Source organism: Xenopus tropicalis, chromosome 3 (genome assembly GCF_000004195.4).
Source record: "Xenopus tropicalis strain Nigerian chromosome 3, UCB_Xtro_10.0, whole genome shotgun sequence".
Classification (NCBI taxonomy): Eukaryota; Metazoa; Chordata; class Amphibia; order Anura; family Pipidae; genus Xenopus; species Xenopus tropicalis.
This window is the reverse complement of record NC_030679.2, coordinates 141,310,105-141,336,772: the sequence shown is the minus strand read 5'-3', so window position 1 is coordinate 141,336,772 and position 26,668 is coordinate 141,310,105. Positions and strand designations below refer to the sequence as shown.

General features: G+C 44.7%; 2 protein-coding genes across 2 annotated transcripts in view; both read left to right on the top strand.

Moving 5' to 3' along the window:
- tubb4a (tubulin beta 4A class IVa) overlaps positions 1-26,668 on the top strand; it is a gene marked incomplete at its 3' end in the record, with an annotated part of 40,742 nt that overhangs the window by 13,909 nt on the left and 165 nt on the right. The window contains 2 exon segments of the mRNA NM_001037268.1: positions 3,751-3,761; positions 4,970-4,981.
- On the top strand, positions 626-26,540 carry dennd1c (DENN/MADD domain containing 1C). The gene is made up of 22 exons (XM_018092563.2): positions 626-1,409; positions 4,194-4,258; positions 8,592-8,635; positions 9,859-9,908; positions 11,003-11,119; positions 11,723-11,792; positions 12,568-12,648; positions 14,389-14,442; positions 15,068-15,178; positions 15,778-15,878; positions 16,020-16,065; positions 16,390-16,491; positions 17,351-17,476; positions 18,435-18,536; positions 19,559-19,646; positions 20,035-20,075; positions 20,958-21,029; positions 21,149-21,205; positions 23,011-23,118; positions 23,296-23,354; positions 23,496-23,703; positions 25,375-26,540. Exons 1-22 carry the CDS (start codon positions 1,393-1,395, stop codon positions 26,203-26,205), a joined length of 2,550 nt encoding a protein of 849 aa, XP_017948052.1. The 5' UTR covers positions 626-1,392; the 3' UTR covers positions 26,206-26,540.

Sequence of the window (26,668 nt, the reverse complement as noted above, 5' to 3'; positions counted from 1 at the left end):
GAGCATATAGTTGGGGTCTTGACAAACAAGTTCCATGGCAGGGGGTGACATATTCCACTGAGAAATTGAGCCTGAAAGACACAACACAATTGTAAGTATCTAAAGAATTGGAGAGAATGTGCCCTACATTTCTGCAAGTAGGTGGGAGGTCATCATTCCCATTTGGGGGCCAATAGAAAAATTCTTATTTGTTTTTAAAGGAGAAGGAAAGGTAAAAACCAAGTAAAGAGAGAGTCCTCCATCAATCGATTTCTTGTGTTCTTTTGTGTAAACATGTTCTTCCATATCAGACTTCCCCTCCTTCAGGGCATGGGCAGGTGTCTGTGCAGCTCTCTCCCTCTACCCCTGCCTTTTTTCTCCCCCTGCTATAAGAATTCACTCCCCCTCCCATACGAATGTGTGATCTGAGCTACCAGCAGCTAGAGCTGCAGCAGGAAGCTACTGAGACTGAGCTGAAATAGCAGCTGCAATCTTAAGCAAACAGAGGGAGCTTCTAGGGCTGTTTACTCAGGTATGGTAAAGCTTTCTGCAGGATAAAAATAGCTTTCTAGATGGCAATAATGTGGCTAATGTATTGGCCTTTCCTTCTCCTTTAAAGGAAAACTATACCCCAGAATGAATAGTTAATCAACACATAGTTTATTTTATGTTAAGTGGCCTATTAAAGAATCTCCCCAAACTGGAATATATATATATCAGTAAATATTGCCCTTTTACATCCTTTCCCTTGAGCCGCCATTTAGTGATGGTCTTTGAGTTCCCTCAGAGATCAGCTGACAGGAAGTGATGCAGCTCTAACTGTAACAGGAAGTAGTGTGGGAGCAAAAGGCAGAACTCTGTTTACTCTTGCTGCTTGACACTTTCCATCCGTTTGGTCCATGGACCAATCAGTTGGAGAGCCTACCAGATCAGCATATATATGGCCGCCCTAATACACCATTTACATTGGGTAATTGTGACGGTTTTTGGTTGACGGGAATTCACGGCATTAGTAAAATAAAAATGTATGTACTTCTCCAGTAGGTCTGGCTACAAACCAGGTATACATGTTTGTCTTGTTGCCTGATCATATTTTTTCAAGTCATTTCATAGAACTGAACTTCCTCTCCAAAGCCACACAGGAAATGTAAGTTCTGCCTCACCATCGCCCCATCTCAAACCTTTGCAGACGTACAACTCGGATCAAGCAGCAATGACAGCCTATGGCGACTCTCTAAACACAGAGAGCTGCCGGACTACCTAGGAGCCTATAGGAAACCAGGCACAGATAGATAAGTCTGCAGAGAGCATTACAAACCATACTTTGCCATGGGAGAGTAAAGCACCGTAGAGACCTCGTCTTTGCTCCGATTGAGATGCACGGGTCTGTAAGGGCTGACACAGCAGCACATCATGGGCTCCCGAATTAAGTAAGAAAATGATCTTTATACATCTTAAAAACAGATCCGTTATCTTTTCTGAACTTCTTCCTTCATCTTCTGTTGGCTTCTTTCTAGTACAGGTATAGGAACTGTTATCCAGAATGCTCGGGTCTTTCCGTAATTTGGATCTTCATACCTTGAGTCTGCTAAGAAATCAATAAAAATTAATTAAACCCAATAGGGTTGTTTTGGCTCCAATAAGGGGTAATTATATCTTAGTTGGGATCAAGTACAGGTACTGTTTTATTATTACAGAGAAAAAGGGAATCATTTAACCATTAAATAAACCCAATAGGGCTGTTCTGCCCCCAATAAGGGGTAATTATATCTTAGTTGGGATCAAGTACAGGTACTGTTTTATTATTACAGAGAAAAGGGAATCATTTAACCATTAAATAAACCCAATAGGGCTGTTCTGCCCCAATAAGGGGTAATTATATCTTAGTTGGGATCAAGTACAGGTACTGTTTTATTATTACAGAGAAAAGGGAATCATTTAACCATTAAATAAACCCAATAGGGCTGTTCTGCCCCAATAAGGGGTAATTATATCTTAGTTGGGATCAAGTACAGGTACTGTTTTATTATTACAGAGAAAAGGGAATCATTTAACCATTAAATAAACCCAATAGGGCTGTTCTGCCCCCAATAAGGGGTAATTATATCTTAGTTGGTATCAAGTACAGGTACTGTTTTATTATTACAGAGAAAAGGGAATCATTTAACCATTAAATAAACCCAATAGGGCTGTTCTGCCCCAATAAGGGGTAATTATATCTTAGTTGGGATCAAGTACAGGTACTGTTTTATTATTACAGAGAAAAGGGAATCATTTAACCATTAAATAAACCCAATAGGGCTGTTCTGTATATGAGCAGAGCTAGGCTATTTTCATTTTATTTTGTATACATATATATAAATACATAGCTAATGGGTCATTTGTTACAGCTTCTGGGGCAGGCTGACAATCCCTCTAGTTCTGTGTAATAAATATAGGAGTCGAGAGCTAAGGTGTGACACACCCGTCAAATTATTGGAAGGATAGTGGGCACCGAACAATCATTGTTAGCAATGAAATTTGCCCATTGTCCAACTGTTTGCAGCACCAAGCAGGTAGGCTTCCCAGCTTCAGCTAGGCGATATTGCTTGAAATGGTCGTTTTCGTTGACGGACAAATCGTACTTTTAAACGATTGTTTCAAGATAAGCCTGGTCCTACGATAACGAAAAGATCTTTTAAAAACTTTAATGCTTATGGCCAGCTAAAGGGATACTGTCATGGGAAAACTTGTTATTTTCAAAACCCATCAGTTAATAGAGCTTCTCCAGCAGAATCCTGCATTGTAATCTGTTTTTCCCATGGGGCTAGCCATATTCTTCATTTCCCAGGGTGCCACAGCCATGTGACCTGTGCTCTGATAAACTTCACTCACACTTTACTGCTGCGCTGCAAGTTGGAGTGATATCCCCCCCCTCCCCCCCAGAAGCCGATCAGTTACTCCAGTTACATGGGAGTAGGAGAAACAATAGGTTAGCTGAAAGCAGTTCTAATGTGTAGCGCTGGCTCCTTCTGAAAGCTCAGACTCAGGCACACTTTACTGCTGCGCTGCAAGTTGGAGTGATATCCCCCCCCTCCCCCCCAGCAGCCGATCAGCAGAACAATGGGAAGGGAGCAAGATAGCAGCTCCCAGTAGCTATCAGAATAGCACTCAATAGTAAGAAATCTAAGTCCGGCTTGGGACTGTTCAATCGATCTGAATCCTATCCCTTATAGCAGGGGTCCTCAAACTACAGCCCGCGGGCCAGATACAGCCCCCCAAGGTCATTTACCCGGCCCCTGCCCTTGCTGGGTCCTCACCCCTGGCTACTACCTGTCTGCCTCAGTGTTGTCCCTGTGTCATTAGCGTCGGCCGGTGGGACCACGCTGAGGCAGACAGGTAGTAGCCAGAGGTGAGGACGCAGCGGGGGGGGGATTGCGTAGTTTGAAGACTATAGTCCAGCCCCCCAACAGTCTGAAGGGCCATGAACTGGCCTCCTATTTAAAAAGTTTGAGGACCCCCGCCTAATAGTTATGGGCCAGCATTAGACTGACCTGCTAGGGTACCAAAGGGGGCCCAGTCACTAATGGCCCTAGGAAGTGACACTTTTTTTAGCAGATGACCTGTTTCAGCTGGGGTCCACGGGCACATTCTGCCAAAAACATGCCTAATCTGTTCTGCTTCTTGTGTAAAGGTGCAAACAACATCGAAACACCATAATAAATCCTAATAGAGAAAACTTGTACAATAACACCCTAAAGAGAATTTCAGCTCTCGTTGCTGAACGGTAAGACTGAGTGCCAGTAAACCTGTTGGCTCTGCATTTGCTTTACCTGCTGCGGTGATAGAACATCCGGACTTGCACAAGTGGTTTTAGTGATTGCCAGCGCTGTGCTATGATTCATGGTTTCTAAATACAGACGCACTAGTATTTCCTGGCCAACACAGAGCACTATGGGGAGTTAATTCAGCAGGTTCCTGAGCAGCACTACCTGTATGAGCCAAAACTCCCTCTACCCTTAGAATGAGCTTTTTACAATTTATATACTAGTACAAATATCTTATAGCCCAGATGACCTAGGTATTAAACGAGTTCTATAATCAAGGACAAAGGATTTATTCTATGAATTTGTGATTGTGGTTGGTAAAATAATCCTTACGATAGATCTCCAGGGTAAGTAAAACATCACTCTACTCACGGGGGCTTCTGACCGACATAATATATCTTGTTGCAGGGAGAATCCAGACAAGATATTTGATGGCTTCTTTGAAGTTTTGCGACCCACGGCTTTGGACCAAGGTTTGTGTTTATTCTCTTTTTAAGACTGTGGGGTGTTTTCTTTATTGAAGCCCACAGCGCTTAATTTAGCCAAGTGCAAACAGCAACACAAGGGCAATGAGGGCGAAATGACTTAAATAAGGCTGAGGCCTGAGACTTTTAAAACTAAAGATCACCCAGACGATTGGTTTGAAATGACTTTACTTTTCAGGCCTGCCTTCGTCCCAAGACTATGGCAGACCTCTTTGTCCATGACCTACTTAGCCAGAAGGCCCCCAGGAGGCAAGGGTCCTCAGACCTCCTTTGTCACAAAGGTTTATCTTTCCCCCTCTAGCCTGAAGGCATATAAGGGGTCGGCAACACAAAAATGGATCTCCAAAGTGGTCCTGACATGCACACAGCAGGGCCAGGTTTCAGGGGGGAAAAGACCAAAAATGTATGTGTATATGTGGGGGGCCTAATGGCCACTAGATCAGTCAGTATCCTGGAGGTTTATTGCACCAGATAAGTGCTAAGAATGTGGAAAAAGTGCCTCCCAATGCCCAGCAGGTTGGGGTAGAGACCAGGTATCAAGGTAAAAGTACACTTGTGCCTTTAATCCAATCACATCAGGGGTGCAAATCTTGGGGAGCTTAGGCTCCCTAGTGTCTTGCCCCTTGGCCAGAGGATGAGGTTTTTGTGATCTGCTGCATCAGGAGGGGCCCTTAAGAACTACATTTGATCTTAGCCAAGAGCAGCATGGGATGTGTGTGACTATAAAAATCATTGTATCTAAAGGATATTCCTAATTATGCTCAGAATGGACGGTGGCACGTGGAACATTTAGCCTAGAGCTACGCTCACGTCCCCCAATTTCTGGTCAGCACTCCCCATATAGATGTGTAGGAATCGCTCAGTGGCATATGTGCCAACGTCAACTTGCTTCAGCACTGGCCTGCCTTCTGTAGGCAACGCATTTCCCATACGTCTTCATGAAAAGCAATGACTATTGGGTTTTGACCCCCACAGTTGTGGCCAAAATACCCAGCATGACCTAGGCCTTGGTGTTAAAGTAGCATGGGACAGAATATACATTCAGGGACCTTGGCAGGACCAGGACCTGGGATAGAACAGGAACAAAACATGCGCAAATGTTATGTTTCTATGTAGCAAAGTTGTCGTTTCCTTTCCACACAAGACATTACACAATCAAACCATCAAAGCTGTTGCAATAAATCCACCCCACATTATTAATTACTGCTTTATGTTTCTGCATGTTCTACTTCACCCACTTTATGGGCAGTGCCAGTGTTAAGAGATGGGTATTAATAAACAACATGAATAAGGAAGAGTCCTGTAGCACAGGGGTGTAATTGTAGGAGAAGCAAACCCTGCCACTGGGGGGGACCCTGGAGATAAAGGGGGGCACTGGCTGTTAATCTGTTTCAGTATATGAAAAATTATTTCGTATTTCCAAAGTTTACTGGTTATTGAGTGGGTTAAAAATACGGATGCATGAAGGAGTGTGATTGGCCAGTGTGCAAGCCTCGACACAATTGGCTCTTTTTTATCTTTTTCCTATCGCCAATGATATAACTTCCAGATTTATTATGACATTACTTCTTTTCTTGTCCTTTAAAGGACCCATTTTAGCTTTAATAAGGGGAAACCATGTACGTGCTGCCTGGTTATTCAGGAATTATGTGTGTATATCTTTATTTATAAAGTGCTACTTATGTACACAGCGCTGTACAGTAGGATACATTCATACAAACAAAGATAATAATAGATAAATACAAAGTATAACAATAAATACAGATAAATATAAGATATTGTTGCAATAAGAGAAGAGTCAAAGACACAAGAGGATGGAGGTCCCTGCCCCGTAGAGCTTACGATCTATATGGATTACAATCTATATAATTATACAGACTGCAGTAGGTTCTAAGCACTGTATAAAGGTTTCCATATGTACATGCCCAGGCAGCTCTCTTCATAGTAAATAAATATATCTACGTGCTGCAGTTTTCCCTGCACCATCAGATCCATTATTATTTTTTCTCTTTCCTTTAGTTGTTTTCATTTTGTGCCCTAATTAGAACATGAGGCAAGACGTAAGTTACAGTGGTTTGAATGACGCACTGCATTTGTGGGTACAGACTTCAGTCAGATTTCATAATCCCATCATCCGGCAAGAGAAGGAAGCAGGGAGGAGAAACAAACCTATTCTCTTCGGGCTTCTGGCACACTGGGCTGTTTCTCTGCCTGCTTATACGTGCGAGCCAAGTAACAGCCCCTCCGCTTTGCACTTGGAATCTGTTTTTCCCATGGGGCTAGCCATATTCTTCATTTATCAGGGTGCCACAGCCATGTGACCTGTGCTCTGATAAACTTTAGGCACACTTTACTTGCGCTGCAAGTTGGAGTGATATCCCCCCCCCTCAACCCCAGCAGCCGATCAGCAGAACAATGGGAAGGGAGCAAGATAGCAGCTCCCAGTAGGTATCAGAATAGCACTCAATAGTAAGAAATCCAAGTCCGGCTTGGGACTCCTCCAGTTACATGGGAGTAGGAGAAACAATAGGTTAGCTGAAAGCAGTTCTAATGTGTAGCGCTGGCTGAAAGCTCAGACTCAGGCACAATGCACTGAGATGGCGCCTACACACCAATATTACAGCTACAAATACATTTGTTGGTTCAAGAATAAAATATTAAATGGCAGAGGGAATTATTTGCTGTGTAAACAGCGTAATAAAAAGTACCCCACAAAAATCATGACAGAATCCCTTACTTCACCTCACTCAAGGTGTAGAGCGTATTCATTCCATTGGGCAGAATCGCTCCCTATATGTCCACTTAGGGACACACTCTTGCTCCAGAAGGATAGTAAATGACCCCCCCCCCCCCAGTATATCACCTACAAATCACCATCCTGTAATAACATGTGGGAGATTGGGGGCAGAACAGTCCTATTGGGTTTATTTCATGGTTAAATTATTCCCTTTTCTCTGTAATAATAAAACAGTACCTGTACTTGATCCCAACTAAGATATAATTACCCCTTATTGGGGCAGAACAGTCCTATTGGGTTTATTTAATGGTTAAATGATTCCCTTTTCTCTGTAATAATAAAACAGTACCTGTACTTGATCCCAACTAAGATATAATTACCCCTTATTGGGGGCAGAACAGCCCTATTGGGTTTATTTAATGGTTAAATGATTCCCTTTTCTCTGTAATAATAAAACAGTACCTGTACTTGATCCCAACTAAGATATAATTACCCCTTATTGGGGGCAGAACAGCCCTATTGGGTTTATTTAATGGTTAAATGATTCCCTTTTCTCTGTAATAATAAAACAGTACCTGTACTTGATCCCAACTAAGATATAATTACCCCTTATTGGGGCAGAACAGCCCTATTGGGTTTATTTAATGGTTAAATGATTCCCTTTTCTCTGTAATAATAAAACAGTACCTGTACTTGATCCCAACTAAGATATAATTACCCCTTATTGGGGGCAGAACAGCCCTATTGGGTTTATTTAATGGTTAAATGATTCCCTTTTCTCTGTAATAATAAAACAGTACCTGTACTTGATCCCAACTAAGATATAATTACCCCTTATTGGGGCAGAACAGCCCTATTGGGTTTATTTAATGGTTAAATGATTCCCTTTTCTCTGTAATAATAAAACAGTACCTGTACTTGATCCCAACTAAGATATAATTACCCCTTATTGGGGGCAGAACAGCCCTATTGGGTTTATTTAATGGTTAAATGATTCCCTTTTCTCTGTAATAATAAAACAGTACCTGTACTTGATCCCAACTAAGATATAATTACCCCTTATTGGGGGCAGAACAGCCCTATTGGGTTTATTTAATGGTTAAATGATTCCCTTTTCTCTGTAATAATAAAACAGTACCTGTACTTGATTCCAACTAAGATATAATTACCCCTTATTGGGGGCAGAACAGCCCTATTGGGTTTATTTAATGGTTAAATGATTCCCTTTTCTCTGTAATAATAAAACAGTACCTGTACTTGATCCCAACTAAGATATAATTACCCCTTATTGGGGGCAGAACAGCCCTATTGGGTTTATTTAATGGTTAAATGATTCCCTTTTCTCTGTAATAATAAAACAGTACCTGTACTTGATTCCAACTAAGATATAATTACCCCTTATTGGGGGCAGAACAGCCCTATTGGGTTTATTTAATGGTTAAATGATTCCCTTTTCTCTGTAATAATAAAACAGTACCTGTACTTGATCCCAACTAAGATATAATTACCCCTTATTGGGGGCAGAACAGCCCTATTGGGTTTATTTAATGGTTAAATGATTCCCTTTTCTCTTTTCGCCTACAGAGCCGGTGTTGCAAATGCAGTTTCCTGAACATTTCGATGACCAGGTGAGTTAAACTCAGTTCCAAACCTGCCTTCTGTCAGATACTAATTACTTGCTACTATTACTGTTATACTGCAGGATAGTACCTTCAGGGGTATTAGCTAGGGGCCAATGTTAGGGATGCACCAAATCAACTAATTTTGAGTTCGGCCAAACCTCAAATCCTTTGTAAAAGATTCAGCTAAATATTGAATCTAATTTGCCTTTGCAAATTAGGCTACTCAAGGGTAGTGTGCACTCAAAAATGTTTTACTTACCATAAGTCACGTGATTTAAAGAATTCGGTTCAGCCAGGCACGTGGATTCGGCCGGATCTGAATCCTGCAAACATAAGCCAAATCTTGGGCGAATCCCAAGCCGAATTCTTGATTCAGAGTATCCCTAGCCGATATACTTAAAAATCCCCAAATTTTGAGATTTTCATAGCAATAATTTGAGTTTTTCCATTGTTGGGTTTTCAAGATTAACATTAAAAAAACCGAAGAACTTGAGAAACATAATGGGAAGCTAAAAGCTGGCAAACTTCTTGGGAGGCGTATTTTCCGAAAATGTAACCAAAATGGGAGATTTCATGATTTCAGCTGAAAAGAGAGGCCTAGCTGTGCTTTACCGCAACATTTTGCTACCTGTAGTCCGGTTTTGTAGGGGGGGGAGTGTACCTTTACTAGGGATGCACCAAAACCATTATTTTTGGGTTCGGCCAAACCTCGGATCCTATGTGAAAATTTTTTTTTTTATTTCTGTGTTCACGTGACCAAGAGTCGGTCGGTTTGGCCCGACACCTGGATCCGGCAGAATCTTCACTGAATCCTGGATTTGATACATCCCTAACATTTCCATATTATCATGTTTTTGCCAATGTACTATAATATGTTCATCTATATATTTCTATGGAATTTTGTTTTGTGCATATATTTGAATACATATTTTGGTTCTTATAGCGCCAAGAGGCCTGTTGGCTAAAATACTGGCTGTAAATATGATTCGGGGAAGGTCGGGCTCAGTTTGGGTCCCTTTAGAAGGCAGATAACTGATTTGTTGTTGTTGTATAACAGGGCTGTATTTACCATATAGGCACTGGTGGGGCCGTGCTTAGCCTAAATTGCCTAGCCAGCCACTCAGGGAACAAGAGAACCACTAAAACTTGTCTTTTCCATTCCCCTTGCATTTCTCATGTCTATCGTTATCCATGGGGGGCGTAAACTAAAGTGTCTGCTCTGTTCCTAGGATTCTGTAACTACGCTAACAAGGTTCTGCTTCCCGTTTGATGTTGAGAGGTGAGATGTGTGTACTGACCCATACATTGTGTTCTGCGCTCTCCATCCCATTTCCTTCCCTGTGCTCATTTTCTACCCTCTCTCCTATCACTTGACTACGGACACAGAAACATTATTTATACTTAAGGTGCCATACACATCCCTCGGACCGATTCGGCAGCTTATCGGGCCGTGTAGGGGCAGAAACGACGGCCATACCCGAACGATATCTGTCCTAAAATTGGCCAGCTATCGATAGGGCAGGTTAAAAGATTTAGTCGTATGGGGTACCGATGCGGTCCCCGAACCGACTGTACAATTGCCACCGTTAGAATTAAATCGTTTGGCACCAGGGGAGAAGATCGGCTCGCTTGGCGACCTCTCCAAGCAAGCGGATCTTAACGTGTATGGGCACCTTTACTTGATTATAAAAAATGAGGTCTGCAATCAGACCGCAATCAGATCTATGCATTCTAAATGGGACCATCTTGCCACCCAATACCATCATGTGGTGGCCAAAGTGTTTGCTGCTTAATGGCAGGGATTTCAGTTGTAGACTAGCCTCCTTCCAGGAAAACTTTCCATTTCAAATGCTTATTGAGACCTTGAATGTATAACCTATGTCATTTATTGCTTAACGTGGGATACCAAATAGGTCTTGAGTTTGATGTATCATTAACATCAAGACTGCCGTCATGGAGTTATAACTGTAGAAAAGATCAGCCATGGACACAAAGACATGAGTCAGGCTTTTGGCTAGGATGTCATCATCTGGAAAGATCAAACTGCACTTACTTAGAGATATTGTCTGACTTATGAGGTTACATGACTAAAACGTCTTAACCAGTCCCATCACAAAGATGGCCAATACCCATAGAGCGAAATAGGTCCCTATCATTTGCTCAACAAATACCAGTAGATTATGAAGCCATATATCTGACAGCAATATCTGCACATGTATGGACCCCTTTAGCCCAGCAATGGCTGTGAATGGAATAGCTTCATAGATGATGCCCTCTACTCCACAAAACCTTACACCTTACCTAAATAAATATGTTCCTTATATATATACAGTATATACAAGGTTTATTCATTTCATAATTTTTTGCTTTTAGATGGGAGAATCCATCTGTCCAGCACTTCAGCTTTACACTGACAGATCTCCTAGGCTATCAACGCTTTGGGTTCTGCCGTCTGTCTGTTGGCTCCAGAAGCTGTCTCTGCATCCTCAGGTGACTCTTATGGGCGGGGGGGTCTGTTCTTGGGTAAAGTTCTATGTAGCGATGGGTGGGAATGGGAACTTAGCATTGAGCCAGGTCTCAAAACATGCCCTGTAGCCCCTTGGACCAGTTTACTGAAAGGCATTTAGCATAAGCCTTTAGGCTCAGAGGAGCTTCACCAAATATTACATACCAATGTGAGCTGGAAATCTCTCCATGGAAGACCTGTAGTGGCAGATAGAAATGTTCTAGTTCTAATGGTGGTGTTACCTTCCTGGCCTGGTATATGTTGATCAGAAAACCCTGCAATACACAGTCCCTATAAAGGGGCCTGTAGGTGAAATCTTATCAGCAGCTGCCCCGCCTGTCCTTAAGAACCCAGTGGGTGAACTTCATTCTATAGGGTATTCCATAAAGAAGAACATTTCAGGAGGGAACCTTGGTTTGCTTCCCATGATTCCTTCTGCTTTGCATGCAAATGAGGAGACAGTCTCCTTACTCTAAATGCTGTTTATGGTGAGCCGTTCATATCAAGTGAGAAACCCCACATAACAATACTGATTCAGGGCCTGGCCTGATGCTGCTCCTGCTCATAACCTCTTCCTTGTTTTGCAGCTGTCTCCCCTGGTTTGAGCATTTCTACAAGCTTCTCAACAACGTTGCAGAATATCTAGCCAAGGATCAGGTGAGGCAGACATGTAGGAGGCTTATTCTCTTTTTCCTCCAATGTCTAACTTGTGATGGTTCCTGTATCCATCCTGAAGCTCTTACCTTCTCAAACTATACAAACCCTTTCATCTCTTGTCTTCTCAATGGTTCTCTTTGCAGGTCCCATCCTTTTGTGCATTTTTCTTTCATCCTATTTGATGAATGTGTGGAATCTGTGCCCATTTTGGCTCTCTACTTGTATGGACACATGTATCACAGATACATTCATTTGGCAATCAGGTCCAGGAGCCTTATCTTCTTATGTCAAAGCAGAAATTAAGGTCCCCACACACAGACCGATTCTAGCTGCCGATATGGGTCCCTTAGACCGATTCGGCAGCTAATTGGCCCGTGTATGGGGACTACCTGAAATTGGCCAGATATCGATCAGCCAGGTTATAAAATCAAGTCGGATTGGGGACCGCATCAACGAGCCGATGCAGTCCCCGAACCGACTTGATTTTCTAACCGACTTTTCCTATACCCGTCGTTATAATTCGATCGTTTGGCCCCAGGGCCAAACGATTGAATTATCCTGGATTCTCCCGATATCGCCCACCCATAAGTGGGGATATCGGGAGAAGATCCGCTCGCTTGGTGACATCACAGAGCGAGCGGAACTGAAGATGTATGGGGACCTTTAGTCTGGTTTGCTATTTGTGACAAATGTCACATTCCATCCTCACTTTCCTTCCTTTTATTTATTTATTTACTCTCTTCATGGAGTGATAATCTCTTGCCTTGTTCCATAGGCCGCTGAGATATGGCATTTATTACAAACTCTGTATCAGCATCCTGTGCCTCAAGCAAACACAGCGCTTAGCCCAGAAATGGTAGGTTATTGGTTTATCTTTATTTTTACTATTAATGTAGCAGTTTACTAGTAGGCTGTATAAATTAAGTGTGGGAGGAATGGAGTTCTTGGTTCTAGCAACCCCCCAATCTTTTAAAAAATTATGGGGCATGTTTACTAAGATTGTAGATAAATATCACCAGTGATGTTGCCCGTAGCAACCAATCAGATCTTTGCTTTTGGTTTCTAAAGGTGCCCATACACTATAAGATCCGCTCGCTTGGCGATGTCGCCAAGCGAGCGGATCTTCACCCGATATCCCCACCTACGGGTGGGCTATATCGGGTAGCAAGTAACTTTAAAAAAAAAATTCCGATCTTTTGGCCCATACACGGGCCGATTAGCTGCTGAATCGGTCCAAGGGACCCATATCGGCAGCTATAGTCGGCCCGTGTATGGGGACCTTTACTTGTAGGTTATTGTTCAAATCTAATTACTGATTGGTTGCTATAAGCAACATCACCGGTGATATTTATCTCCAGTCTTAGTAAACATGCCCCTAAGGAAGCTCTGGAAGAACATGGATGTGGGCAGTATTAGTGGACATTTCTCCCCACTGATTCCCATGAGTCTAAAGCAGTAATCAACATGTTGCTCACAACCCATGGATGTTGCTCCCATTGGCCTCAAAGCTTATTTTTTAATTCTTGGCTTGGGGGCACGTTTTGGTTGCATACAAACCAGGTGTACCACCAAACAGAACCTCCTATAGGCTGTCAGTCCACATAGGGGTTACCAAATAGCCAATCACAACCCTTATTTGGCCCCCCCTGGAACTTTTTTCATTCTTGTGTTGCTCCTCAACTGTTTTTATAATTGAATGTGGCTCACAGGTAAAATAAAGGTTGGGGATCCCTAGTCCAGTATATTTACTGAAGAACCTTAGCAGAACAAAGGACACTTGGACTTCCTGTTTTGTGTCCTGTATCGCACACTTTTGTCATATTTATGGCAATAAAATGACTAAGCATGTTCTCATAGAAGAAGAAACGACATTTGGGTGATTAGTCACAATAGTGCAAGTTAGAATGTTATTTGTATTCTGTAGAAAGCTTTGCCGTACCTGAGTAAACAGCGCTAGAAGCTCTGTGCTGCAGATCTGGCTGCTGGTAGCTCAAATTACAGCACAGTTGGGAGGGGATGATAGGAGGGGGAGGAGGAGAAGGGAGGGAGAGAGGAGCAAATTGAGCAGACTTGTGCCATGCCCTTAAGGATTTTTTTGAGAGAAGGAAGTCTGACACAGAAGAACATGTTTACAGAAAAGAAGAACCTGAGCAGAACAAAGGACATATCGGCGATGCTTGCAGTGATGTGTCCATCAGATCCTTCATACTCCTTGAACCTTCCAATAGTTACTGGGTCTCTTGTCTACTTAATCTTATACGTGGCATAAAGATGTCTTAGGAGCAGAATCACAGGGCAGCAGGGGGAATGAAACCAGAAAGAACTGCAGCCTGGAACAATCCATTTGCCCAACCTTGCCTGGATGCTGGCCAAGTGGACCCAATATGTGCAAATGGAAGACTGTTCCGTGATGGGGACTAAGTGCCGCCGTGGTGAAATAAAAAAGTATAGGCTCTGAGTTCTTTGTATGATATTATCAGTTTGATATGATTCAGCCCTCGCGCATGTTGTATAATGATCGATTGAGCCTATAAACTGAAAAGTTTGGACAGAACCGCTCCATGCTACAGCCCTCTTTGTTTCTGTATTCCCACAGCTTTCGTATTTCATTGCTCCTGACCCCACTCGACTTCCATCAGTACCAGAGAATGTAAGTCCTTTAGCGTTCTGTCTGGGATTGGTGGGTTCTTTCTTACTCTCTAGCTCATGCCCAGTTGAGTTTTAATTTGAACTCTAAGGGCCGGTGGACAGTGTTCCTCCATTGGTCAGTTCAAATGAACCGCCCGAAACACTAAGGGGCATATTAATTATGGTGTGTAAGCCAACATCACTGGTGATGTTGCCCATAGCAACCAATCAGATCTTTGCTTTTGTTATCTAACATGACAGTTCAAATTTAATTGATGACCGGTTGCTATGGGCAGCATCACTGGTGATGTTGACTTACACACTATAATAAATATACCCCTAAGTTGCTCTTCAACAGGGTGATCCCCTGTGCTTATTGTGTCATTAGACTGCACACAATGTTTCAGCCCCTTCCCAAGGGGATCACCCCGTGGAAAAGTAATTCTTGAAATATATAATCAGGTGGGTGCCGATGCCCCCTCAGTCCTGAGCATCGGAGGCTATCCATATAATTGAGCTTTAGAGTGCCTGTGGGACATTGTACATCCATTGGTCACATGTTTTCTTTTGCTCTGTTTGGCTCTTTGGTGGATTTTGTTTTCCAAAAAGGTCTCTTACTAAGACTCATGGGTGGTTATTTGTCTTAGAGAAATCTTACAGAGTTCCTGGTAGCCGTTCAAGTGGACACCATGCTGCATTTATATTCCAGCCTATTGTGTGAGAGAAGGATTCTCATTACCTCCAGCAAGCTCAGCACAGTGAGTTGTGGCCTGCATTTGCACTAATGGGCTTCCTGTTTTGTGTCCTGTATCGCACACTTTTGTCACATTTATGGCAATAAAATGACTAAGCATGTGCTCATAGGAGAAGGAAAGACATTTTGGCAGTTTTCTGCCAGTAGATTAGTCACAATAGTGCAAGTTAGAACGTTATATGTATTCTGTAGAAACAATACCTGAGTAAACAGCTTACCATACCTGAGTACACGGCCCTAGAAGCTCCGTGCTGCAGATCTGGCTGCTGGTAGCTCAATTTACAGCACAGTTGGGAGGGGGAGAGAGGTTATAGGAGGGGGAGGAGGGGAAGGGAGGGGGAGAGAGGAGCAAACTGAGCAGACTTGTGCCGTGCCCTAAAGGATTTTTCTTAGAGAAGGAAGTCTGACACAGAAGAACATGTGTACACAAAAGAAGACAAGAAATCCCATGTTACTTTTGATAGAGGACTCAGTGCAGCATTTCTGCAAGAGCTTATGGCTGTATTTACATAGACCTTTCTGATAAAGCTTACTGAGTTTTTACCTTTCCTTCTCCTTCATAGCTAAAATAATGTTCATGTTTTCCATATATTCCCATGATAGCTCACAGCCTGTGTCCATGCCTCTGCGGCCCTCCTGTACCCAATGTACTGGCAGCACATCTACATCCCCACACTACCACCCCATCTGCTGGACTACTGCAGGTTAGAAGCTGCGGATTTGATCTTTCTACTCTATAGCCACTCACTGTCTCTCAGTATACCCTCTGTCTACTCAACTTGCACCCTTTGCTACGTCTATGATTATTCACTTCATCTTGTACCTCTTTCCCTCTCGCCCATTAGTGCCCCTATGCCTTACCTGATCGGAGTTCACAGTAGTTTGATGGAGGTGAGTATATACACTGAATCAATCACAGAGGTCTGTTGCCTTCAGGAGCCCGAGGTATAACAACTGACCATATAGGCCTAAAGGTATGCAGCACCTATGTTGCGCCATAAACTCTACAGAGCATTATTCTATACCATTAAACCACTCAAAGGGATTTTAGAACCCAGCACCGTACCAACCCAACCATTGCAACGTACTAGCATTGCTCCTTGATTTCTCCAACAGAGGTGATGGGTAATAATGATGTCTACTCTAGTGCCGAACCACTGAAAATGGAGGTTGGACTCCCCAGTACTCATCCTCAATCCATTCTTTGTCTTGCAGAAAGTGAACATTAAGAGCCTGGAAGATGTAGTCATATTTAATGTGGACACAAACAACTTGGAGACTCCATTCAAGGACTTGGACAATCTCCCTCCTCACGTGGTAGGGTGACCTCGGTTTCTTACTCCCACCCTTCTCCCTTAAATGCTGAGAACTATACTTCACTTTTGTGGCTAGAACTATATTCAAAATGTAACAGTAGACGACTGTCCTCAGCCTGCCTTCAGCCTGCATCCTCCCAATCCCACAATCCCCTGCACACATGATGTCAGTTAAGGTGGCCATACATGTTAAGATCCGCTCGCTTGGCGAGGTCGCAATCTTCTCCTGATATCCCCACCTATGGGTGGGTAATATCGGGAAAATGTAGGCTAATTCAGTCGTTTGGCCCTGGACCCTTATAACAGGAGCAATGGGGCAGTCAGTTCAGGGACCACATCAACGAGCCAATGCAGTCCCTGATCCGACTAAATCTTTTAACCTGCCCGATCGATATCTGGCCAATTTCAGGCCAGATATCAGTCGGGGATGCCCCACGTTCCTGCCCCTACACGGGCTGATAAGCTCCCGAATCGGTCTAAGGGACCCATATCGGCAGCTACAATCAGCCCGTGTATGGCCACCTTAAGGAAAAGAACATCACAAGGCAATGCATTGTGGGTTATGTAGTCCCTGCATGCTGTCTGTAAGCTGTGGAGAAGTTGTTACAATTTGTAACATCAGTGTTTTAGTCCCTCCTCCCCTGCCAGGATTCCAAATGATGCAGAAAGAGAAGCTGGTTTTGCAGCTGGATTTCAGCATATAAAAATTTTATTTATTCCTACTGTTTGAAGGAACAGCTTACAGTGATAGGGATATCAGGGGTTTCTATGTTTAAGTTCCCCTTTAATCAGTATTATGGAATGGCATACTGGCAGCGGAATGGCACAGAGATGGCTAAGTTGTATCATTTCTATTTCAGGTGTCTCTCCTAAAGCTCAGACTCAAAAAGCAGTGTGCCGTCATGGGTGATGGGCTGTCCCATGTCTTCCTTAAGGCTCAGGCTTTGCTCTTTGGAGGCTACAGAGATGCCCTCGACTATACCCCGGTACTGACCTGCCAGCCTCACTCTTATTGTATATCTGAATACTGATCAAATATATGGCGTAATGGTTGTTAGCCCTCCATTACATGAAGTTCAACCCATAGCACTGCAGCTGCTGTTGGTGCCCCATTGGTCAGTGGATTCTCCATTTTCAGCTGCATCGCCAAGGAACATTCTTTTTTTAAAGGGGAACTTCACCCCCCACCAATCACAGCTTAAGCTTTCAGAAAATTCCAAGCAAATTTGCAATATATAACAATTACCTGATTTGTAATGTAATACTATGGTTTGGAACAGTTCCCTAAGCCCCGCCCCCTGTTCCCCTGCTGATCTGGCTGGCTACTTTGAGACTCAAATATAATGTAACAGTAGTCGACTGTCCTCAGCCTGCCTTCAGCCTGCATCCTCCCAATCCCACAATCCCCTGCTGCACACTTGATGTCAATAAGGAAAGGTAACAGTAGTCGACTGCCCTCAGCCTGCCTTCAGCCTGCATCCTCCCAATCCCACAATCCCCTGCTGCACACTTGATGTCAATAAGGAAAGGTAACAGTAGTCGACTGCCCTCAGCCTGCCTTCAGCCTGCATCCTCCCAATCCCACAATTCCCTGCTCACGTGATGCCAATAAGGAAAGGAACATCACAGTGCAATGCATTGTGGGTTATGTAATTCCTGCAGGCTGTCTGTAAGCTGTGGAGAAGTTGATTACAATTTATAACATCAGTGTTTTAGTCCCTCCTCCCCTGCCAGGATTTCATATAATGCAGAAAAGAGAAGAACTGTTTGGCAGCTGGATTTCTCATACTTTTTAATGGAACAGATTACTGGTAGTTAAATTAGGGGTTTCTGTGTTGTGTGGGGCTCTTTAACTAATTTTGGTTCGGAAGCCGGAGTTCCCCTTTAACTTGAACCCTTCCCTTGGTTTATTCCAATTATGGTATGTAATTATTTTCCGTACAGGGGCAGCCGATATCGTTCTGCCAGGAGTCGTTTTTGAGCCACAAGTGCAGCGCGATGAGAAGCTTCCTGCAGAACGCCGTTCATCTCCAGCTCTTTACCCAGGTCAGCCAATCAGAGGTGGCATATGGTTTCTGGGGGGGTTTCTATGGCTCTTACAGACATTTCAGTATATGGACTGGTGCCAACATGGACCAACGGGCTTATGTTTCCACTTATTTGCCTGTGGCTAAATGCTCCCTCTGTAATGTAAATGTAAGAACTGTCGGTCCACTGCTCCCTGTGATTCGCTCTCAGCTGCATTTTCGAGCACCAATCAGAGGCACTCGGTGAGGGGGAAGCATTGAGGGGCAGGCAGCAGCCACAAGTAGTGTGCATTTAGAGGCAAAGGTAATCCTACCTTTCAGATAAGGGGTAATGGATCCTGCTGTATGACTTCTAAGGGTGAAGACACACGGAGCTACTAGTAGCAGCTACTTCTTGTGGCTACTAAAATAGACAATGCTGATCATTTATTGATAATTGTCTTTACGAGAGGCAATTCTCAGTATTGTCTATGGCAGGGTATTTTCTGGAGTTTAGTAGCCATGAAAAAGTAGCTGCTACTAAGTAGCTCTGTGTGTCTTCACCCTTAGGGAACTTGAGTGTCTATCCAGTGGTGTTCCTAGACCATGCCGGGCCCCTCTGCAAAACAATCTTCAGAGGGGCCCAGCGTGCAAGGCAATTAGTACTCACCTGCCCCTAGTGTTCTACACTTACCCTCATGCCCCAACTCCCCGCCCACCCCTCCTTCACGTCCCCCCTCCCTGCCCACTATCTATCAGGTAGGAGAGTGGCGGGGAGGGAGAGTTCACTAAAGCTATAGTGGAAGCAGCCCCCTGGTCTGGGCCCCCCCTGTGACCTGAACTCTGAGGCTGGTATTCAGAAGTAACCTACAACCAATCAGAATCTTGCTTTTAGTAGCATAACAGTAGCAGATTGATTAGACGTCATTACTGATTGGTTGCTATTTTACCATTAATAAAATGCAGCGAAATGGGCAGATATGTTAGCTCCTTATGTTTCCTGACCCCCTTGTTTAACACCCTGTCACTACTACGTGTCAATAAAGGGAAATATTCTCCCAGTTCATAGACAGTCGATTGGAGAAGTTAAACGCCGGGTTTGGATTCACAGATGTGTTTGAGCAGGAGATTACCAACTGCGGCCTCTCAGGTGAGTGGCACCTACCATTATGCACAGGGGTCACCGTTGTCACCAAATTACTGCCCAGCAGAGGGCGATACACCCAATACATACGCATATACAAACGATATTCCTCTGACATTGCTTCCTGACATACACTAGGCTATTATACCCCTATGGGTGAAGACACACGGAGCTACTAGTAGCAGCTACCTGTCACGGCTACTAAAACAGACACTGCTGATAGTTACTGATAATTGTCTCTACGTGTGTTTAGCAGAGGCAATTCTCAGTATTATCTATGGCAGGGGATTTTCTGGCATTTCGTAGCCGTAGCTGCTACTAAGTAGCTCTGTGTGTCTTTGCCCTTAGTTGTATGATGGGGTTGAGCAATTCATTCATTCTATTTTTCTTGCAGGAAACTCAAAATCCTATCAGTTGTGGCTGGAAAACCTCAAGGTACAGATCCCATCTATGCCCAAGGAAAGAATTGGGTTTTTTAATATCCATGTATCATTATATTTGCTGTACAGTACTGATATACTGGGCTGGGATTCACAGTAGGCCCTGGCATTCCAAGTACCCAGAGGCCCAAACAGCCCCCCATAGGCCCAATAAATAGTGAGTGTCTATGGCACCTTACAGCAGCCCCTCTGGCATTTGCCTGAACCCACAGATTGCCAGTCTGGGCCTGATTTTCAGTACACAGAGGCCCAAACAGCCCCCCCCCCATAGGCCCAATAAATAGTGAGTGTCTATGGCACCTTACAGCAGCCCCTCTGGCATTTGCCTGAACCCACAGATTGCCAGTCCGGGCCTGATTTTCAGTACCCAGAGGCCCAAACAGCCCCCCCATAGGCCCAATAAATAGTGAGTGTCTATGGCACCTTACAGCAGCCCCTCTGGCATTTGCCTGAACCCACAGATTGCCAGTCCAGGCCTGATTTTCAGTACCCAGAGGCCCAAACAGCCCCCCCATAGGCCCAATAAATAGTGAGTGTCTATGGCACCTTACAGCAGCCCCTCTGGCATTTGCCTGAACCCACAGATTGCCAGTCCGGGCCTGATTTTCAGTACACAGAGGCCCAAACAGCCCCCCATAGGCCTAATAAATAGTGAGTGACTATGGCACCTTACAGCAGCCCCTCTGGCATTTGCCAGTCCCGGCCTGTCCCCAGTTTCCTTATAGACCAGGACTAGAGAGACCACAAAGACTGGGGACCTAGTAGCCATTTGGCCAGTCAGACCGTATTCACATGACAAGCTGCTCATTGGCTAAAATATTTGTCTGATATTTATTTTGCACTAATGCACTGACTGACATCTCTGCTTTTTTACCAGAAAGGGGGTGGTTCCCTCATAAACAACGTAAAGAGTCGCACACACCCGGCTGTCAGGAACATGCTGAGATACGTGAGTATCCGACCCCCCCATTAAGGGCCTCAGTCTATTTCTAAACAGATGCGCTAATGCCTTATTGTCTCTCCTACTTTCTATGTCCTACTCGGGGTGCTCTCCCATGGATCCCTCAGGCCAAAGGACAGGCAAAGACAGGTTTACAGGGAATGAGATCCCGCATCAAACAGAAGGTAAGAGCCAATGAGGAGGCATTCCCTGGGGTGGGGCACGTATATACAAATCCTCTCTGGGGAGAGACGCTAGGAGTAGATGATAGTGGCGTAGGTTCACCACCTCATCGTTTACTGATAATTGTTTCTATGTGTGTTTTAGCAATTCCCAGTATAGTCTATGGCAGGGTATTGTCTGGGGTTTAGCAGTCGCGACAAGTAGCTGCTACTAAGTAGCTCCGTGTGTCTTCACCCTAACATACATTCCTGTTGGTGCATCTTGTGTGCTTCTTTTCTAGATCGGTATGACCTAAAACCCCTTTTGGGTAATCTAGGGTAGTTAATAGGTAATCTTAGGACCCATAAGAATGGTTGTATGACTCCTAATAAAGGCTGCTCAGCTGGTGTAGACTGCAGGTAGTACAGCTACATTAGGTGTTCATTACAAGAAATGTAGCTATGAGAGGCTATTGAAGACTGGTGTAGACTACTAGTAGCAGCTACTTGTCGTGGATACCCTTGGTGGGTCCCACGGGTATCAGGCTGGCCCGCACATCACTTAGGGTGATTGTCTATGGCAGTGAATTGCCTGGTGTTAGGGTGAAGACACACAGAGTTACTAGTAGCAGCTACTTTTTCACAGCTATTAAACCCCAGAAAATCCCCTGCCATAGACAATACCGAGAATTGCCTCTGCTAAACACACATACAGACAATTATCAGTAAATGATCGGCAGTGTCTATTTTAGTAGCCACGACAAGTAGCTGCTACTAGTAGCTCTGTGTGTCTTCACCCTAACACCAGGCAATTCACTGCCATAGACAATCACCCTAAGTGATGTGCGGGCCAGCCTGATACCCGTGGGACCCACCAAGGGTATCCACGACAAGTAGCTGCTACTAGTAGTCTACACCAGTCTTCAATAGCCTCTCATAGCTACATTTCTTGTAATGAACACCTAATGTAGCTGTACTACCTGCAGTCTACACCAGCTGAGCAGCCTTTATTAGTGATGTGCGGGCCAGACTGATACCTGTGGGACCCGCGGGTCGGACAGGTTCAGGCCGACCTCAGCACATCACTTGCCGGCTGCCTTTTCTGGCTTCTGATTTTATAGGTGTGCGCTAGTGATGTGCAGGTGGAGAAATACTCAACCCTAAGGGCAGGGGTACACAGGGAGATTAGTTGCCCTGTGACAAATCTGACTAATCTCCCTGCAATGCCATCCCACCGGCTAGAATGTAAATCACCGGTGGGATGGCATACGCGTCACTGCGATGTCCTGCAGTTGCCCGAAGTTTCCTCTCAAGGCAATTGTGGGGAGATCAGTCGCCTGCGACAACAAAGATTTGTCCCGGGGCGACTAATCTCCCTGTGTACCCCTGCCATAACCCACCCACTCCAAGCCCAGACCCTACCCGACCCGGCTTTCTCCCTCTATTTATAGACCTGCACCTGACTCACCTCAGGTTAACCTGCGGGTATTGGGCGCCCCAGCACACCCAGCCCCTTTAGTGACATCATTGCGGGGCAGGCTCGGGTCTATAAATAGGGAGGAGAAGCCGGGTCAGGTAGGGTTCGGGTTGGGAGTGGGCAGGTTAGGGTCGGGTGCGGGTTGAGTTTTTATAAACCCGCACATCACTAGTAGTCATAGCAAGTAGCTGCTACTGAGCAGCTCTGTGTGTAGTAGTGCAGGTAGTATGGGGGTATGTAGTGCAGGTAGTACTACTATTATGGTGCCCATATCACCAGTGAGTACATATATTTCATCTACTTTGATTAAACGGGCAACATTGACCAATCCAGGACCTTCCTTGCCGTTTAGGACCTGCGTCAGCTCCAGCGCGGAGGCTCACTCCGTGGAGAGGGAGGAGCAACACATAATCACGAGAGGTTACAGAGCCGGCTGCCCATCACTCAGCACTTTGGTCATGTGAGTGACCGCCATCATCAGTACATAATACAATCATGGGCCCCATTGCTGTGCCCACATATGCCCACGCCTCTGGGTACAGCAAACATATAATGCACATAGGCTGTGCCAGGGTTTGCCCCCTCAGAATGCATCTGACTCCATTTGTTTCTGTTTCTCTCTATTTCGCTGCTTCAGTCACGTCCCAGGAGGCCGGGGAAGAAGTATTCTGATAGCGACACGTGGGACAGTGAAAGGTAAGGGGGTCATCCTCTTACCCCTGTGGATTATTATTATGCTTTTATGTCTTATTGTAGGAAGTCCCATAGTGAATATTGGGGTAAAGCACAGAAAATAATCCTTATTGCCCCTCGGATGTGACTGTCCTTTCTTCCCAGTAACCCCCAGGCTGAGGGAAGAGTCGAGACCACCCCCACGCCCGCGGCTGAAGACGACTTCCCACTCTTCCAAGAAGAAGAGGGTATGGACTTGCTGGAGGAAATCTTTGAGACGTTGAACACAAGAGCGCCTGGCGAGGAACGGGCACTGTATGGGACCCGCAGCCTGGACTTCTTCAATCTAGAGGACAGCCAGTACTTCACACGAGTGAGTGAGGGAGGTCACATGGTAGTTCTCTTGGGTTAAGGTGGCCATACATAGGCAGATCGGATCAGGGAAGGTATCAACTTATTGATGTGGTTCTCTCTACAACGGGTCCAGTTCCCATCATTGTAATTTGATTTGTTTGGCCCAAGGGCCAAATGATTGGATCGCTCCAATCTTAGGTGGAAATATCTGCCCGTTTGGCGACCTCACCTAATGAGCGGCTCTTATGGTGGCCACCTATAGGCTAGGCCAGTGATCCCCAACCAGTGGCTCAGGACAACATGTTGCTCCCCAACCCCTTGGATGTTGCTCTCAGTGCCCCCAAACCAGGGAGTTATTTTTGAATTCCTTCTGGTTGAATAAAAACAAGATTTCCTACCAAATAAAGCCCCTGTAAGCTGATAGGGTGCATAGAGACTGCCTAATAGCCAATCACAGCCCTTATTTGGCACCTCCATGAACTGTTATGGTGCTTGTGTTGCTCCCCAAGTCTTTTTACATTTGACTGTGGCTCACAAGTAAGAAAGGTTGGGGATCCCTGGGCTAGACAGACCTTGTTAGGACAGATTAAAGAAGTGTAATTGTCTCTGTGCTTTCTAAAAATGGCACCCAAAGGGTTCCGTTCATCCAGAAGGGTTTCTTTCTCTCGCTATGCATTTTATTAGGCCATATTTTCTATATAGGAACCCATGAGCCAGTGCCTAGGGAGCAGCTTTGTGAAGGGGGGGGGGGGGGGGGCAGCACCCAGGTGCTAATATAGATATTATATACATATACAGGTATAGGATCCCTTATCCAGAAACCCATTATCCAGAAAGTTCCGAATTACGGAAAGACCATCTCCCATAGACTCCATTATAAGCAAATAATTCTAATTTTTAAAAATGATTCCGTTTTCTCTGTAATAATAAAATAGTACCTGTACTTGATCCCAACTAAGATATAATTACCCCTTATTGGGGGGCAGAACAGCCCTATTGGGTTTATTTAATGGTTAAATGATTCCCTTTTCTCTGTAATAATAAAACAGTACCTGTACTTGATCCCAACTAAGATATAATTACCCCTTATTGGGGGCAGAACAGCCCTATTGGGTTTATTTAATGGTTAAATGATTCCCTTTTCTCTGTAATAATAAAACAGTACCTGTACTTGATCCCAACTAAGATATAATTACCCCTTATTGGGGCAGAACAGCCCTATTGGGTTTATTTCATGGTTAAATGATTCCCTTTTCTCTGTAATAATAAAACAGTACCTGTACTTGATCCCAACTAAGATATAATTACCCCTTATTGGGGGCAGAACAACCCTATTGGGTTAATTTAATGGTTAAATGATTCCCTTTTCTCTGTAATAATGTGAGGTGGGGGGAGTTACATTTGTTGATATTGCCCGTTCCAGGGTATTTCCAAAACAACCCTACCGGCTCTACCAGAGCAGTGTAAATACAGAAACAGGTTAGAGCCAATTCTCGTGAGCGATTACATTAAATACTAAGAGACTGTTGCCTATAAAGGCACAAAGGGTGACCCACATTCAGGTTCTGGCAGGTAACTATGCACAGACACTAGAGCCAGATACTGGCGGAACAGAATGCCAGGCCTGTTGGGGCAGCTCCTCCAGTAGAAGGTATGCTGGGCGCACATATCTAACATAGATGTCTCTTAGTTCCAGTCTATAAACCCCACGAGTGATGAAGACCTCAGTATGAGCCAGCCCAGGGACTCCAGCCTTTGGTACCTGCAGGAGGAAGACGAGGAGCCCCCTGGATTCTCCAGCGAGTCCCCAGAAGTCACTTCCCTGTCCTCAGAGCCTCTGACTCCAGAGATCGCCTCGCTCAATGCAGAGTCACTAACGGCCGAAGACACTTCACTGCCCTCAAAGGCGGCACCTCTTCCTGGCGATATTAAATCCGCAGCTACGCCGCCCATCTTGGATTCGCCAACCACAAACAACATGGACGACGTAACAGAGAGCAGTTTACCGAAACCCCCAAACCCACAGGTGTTATCAGTAACCCCTACGGTGCAAACACATACCCAGGAGACTACTGTACCCGCCGTGCCAGAGTCTTTAATGCCACCCAGCACAGAAGAAGAAAGCCAGCCTGCAACTAGCCAGCCTGCAACTGGCCAGCCAGCCAGCCGGTGCTGCAAGGGGAAGAGAGAAAGTGGCGGCGTTGCACCCAGTGTGTCAGGCCCCAGCGTTCGCGCAGCGATATCTCGCTTCCAGACATTGGATCTGGACCCTCGGATGACATGGAGAGGAAATAGGAGGGCGGAAAATCCACCCCAGAGAGTGATAAGTTGGAATGACCAACAGCTACGAGCCAACAGCCCAAATGCTATCACCAAAGAGAGCACCCAGTCAAATAACATCCCCGCAGCCGATACCAAAATAGGCATTAATGCCCCAAATTTAGACAATATATCAACCCCACAACCAGATGGCGTTCACTCCCATAAGGTCTCCGAGCTGAAGAAAAGATTTGAGGCCTAAGATACTGGCAATCGGCTAAATTAAAGAGGGCTACCCTGACGGAGGCTACCCTGACGGAGGCTACCCCTTCTCCCCACCTACAGCCCTATGGCGAGACCCCCTCTAGCGCTCTGCAAGTTTTAGGGCCCTGGGAATGTCAAGGTCTCTCTACAGTTTAAAATCCATGATGGCTACTTTCCCTGAACTGCCTACAGTTACATAAGCACCCCACTGCCCATAGGGGGAGGAACAGCCTCCACATTTCATGACAATTTATAATATACTGTAAAGTATGTGCAGTGGTTTTCTGACAACAGCCTATTGCATATAAAGAACAATATAAACTTCACAATATATATTGTTATCTGCGGCTCCTTTCCTTTTGCTAACCAACCAATGAAACACAAAGAGAGCAAAAAGAGACATTTCTGATAAAATATTTTTATTATCTTAGCAATGAGATGTACAATATATTGGTATAAAA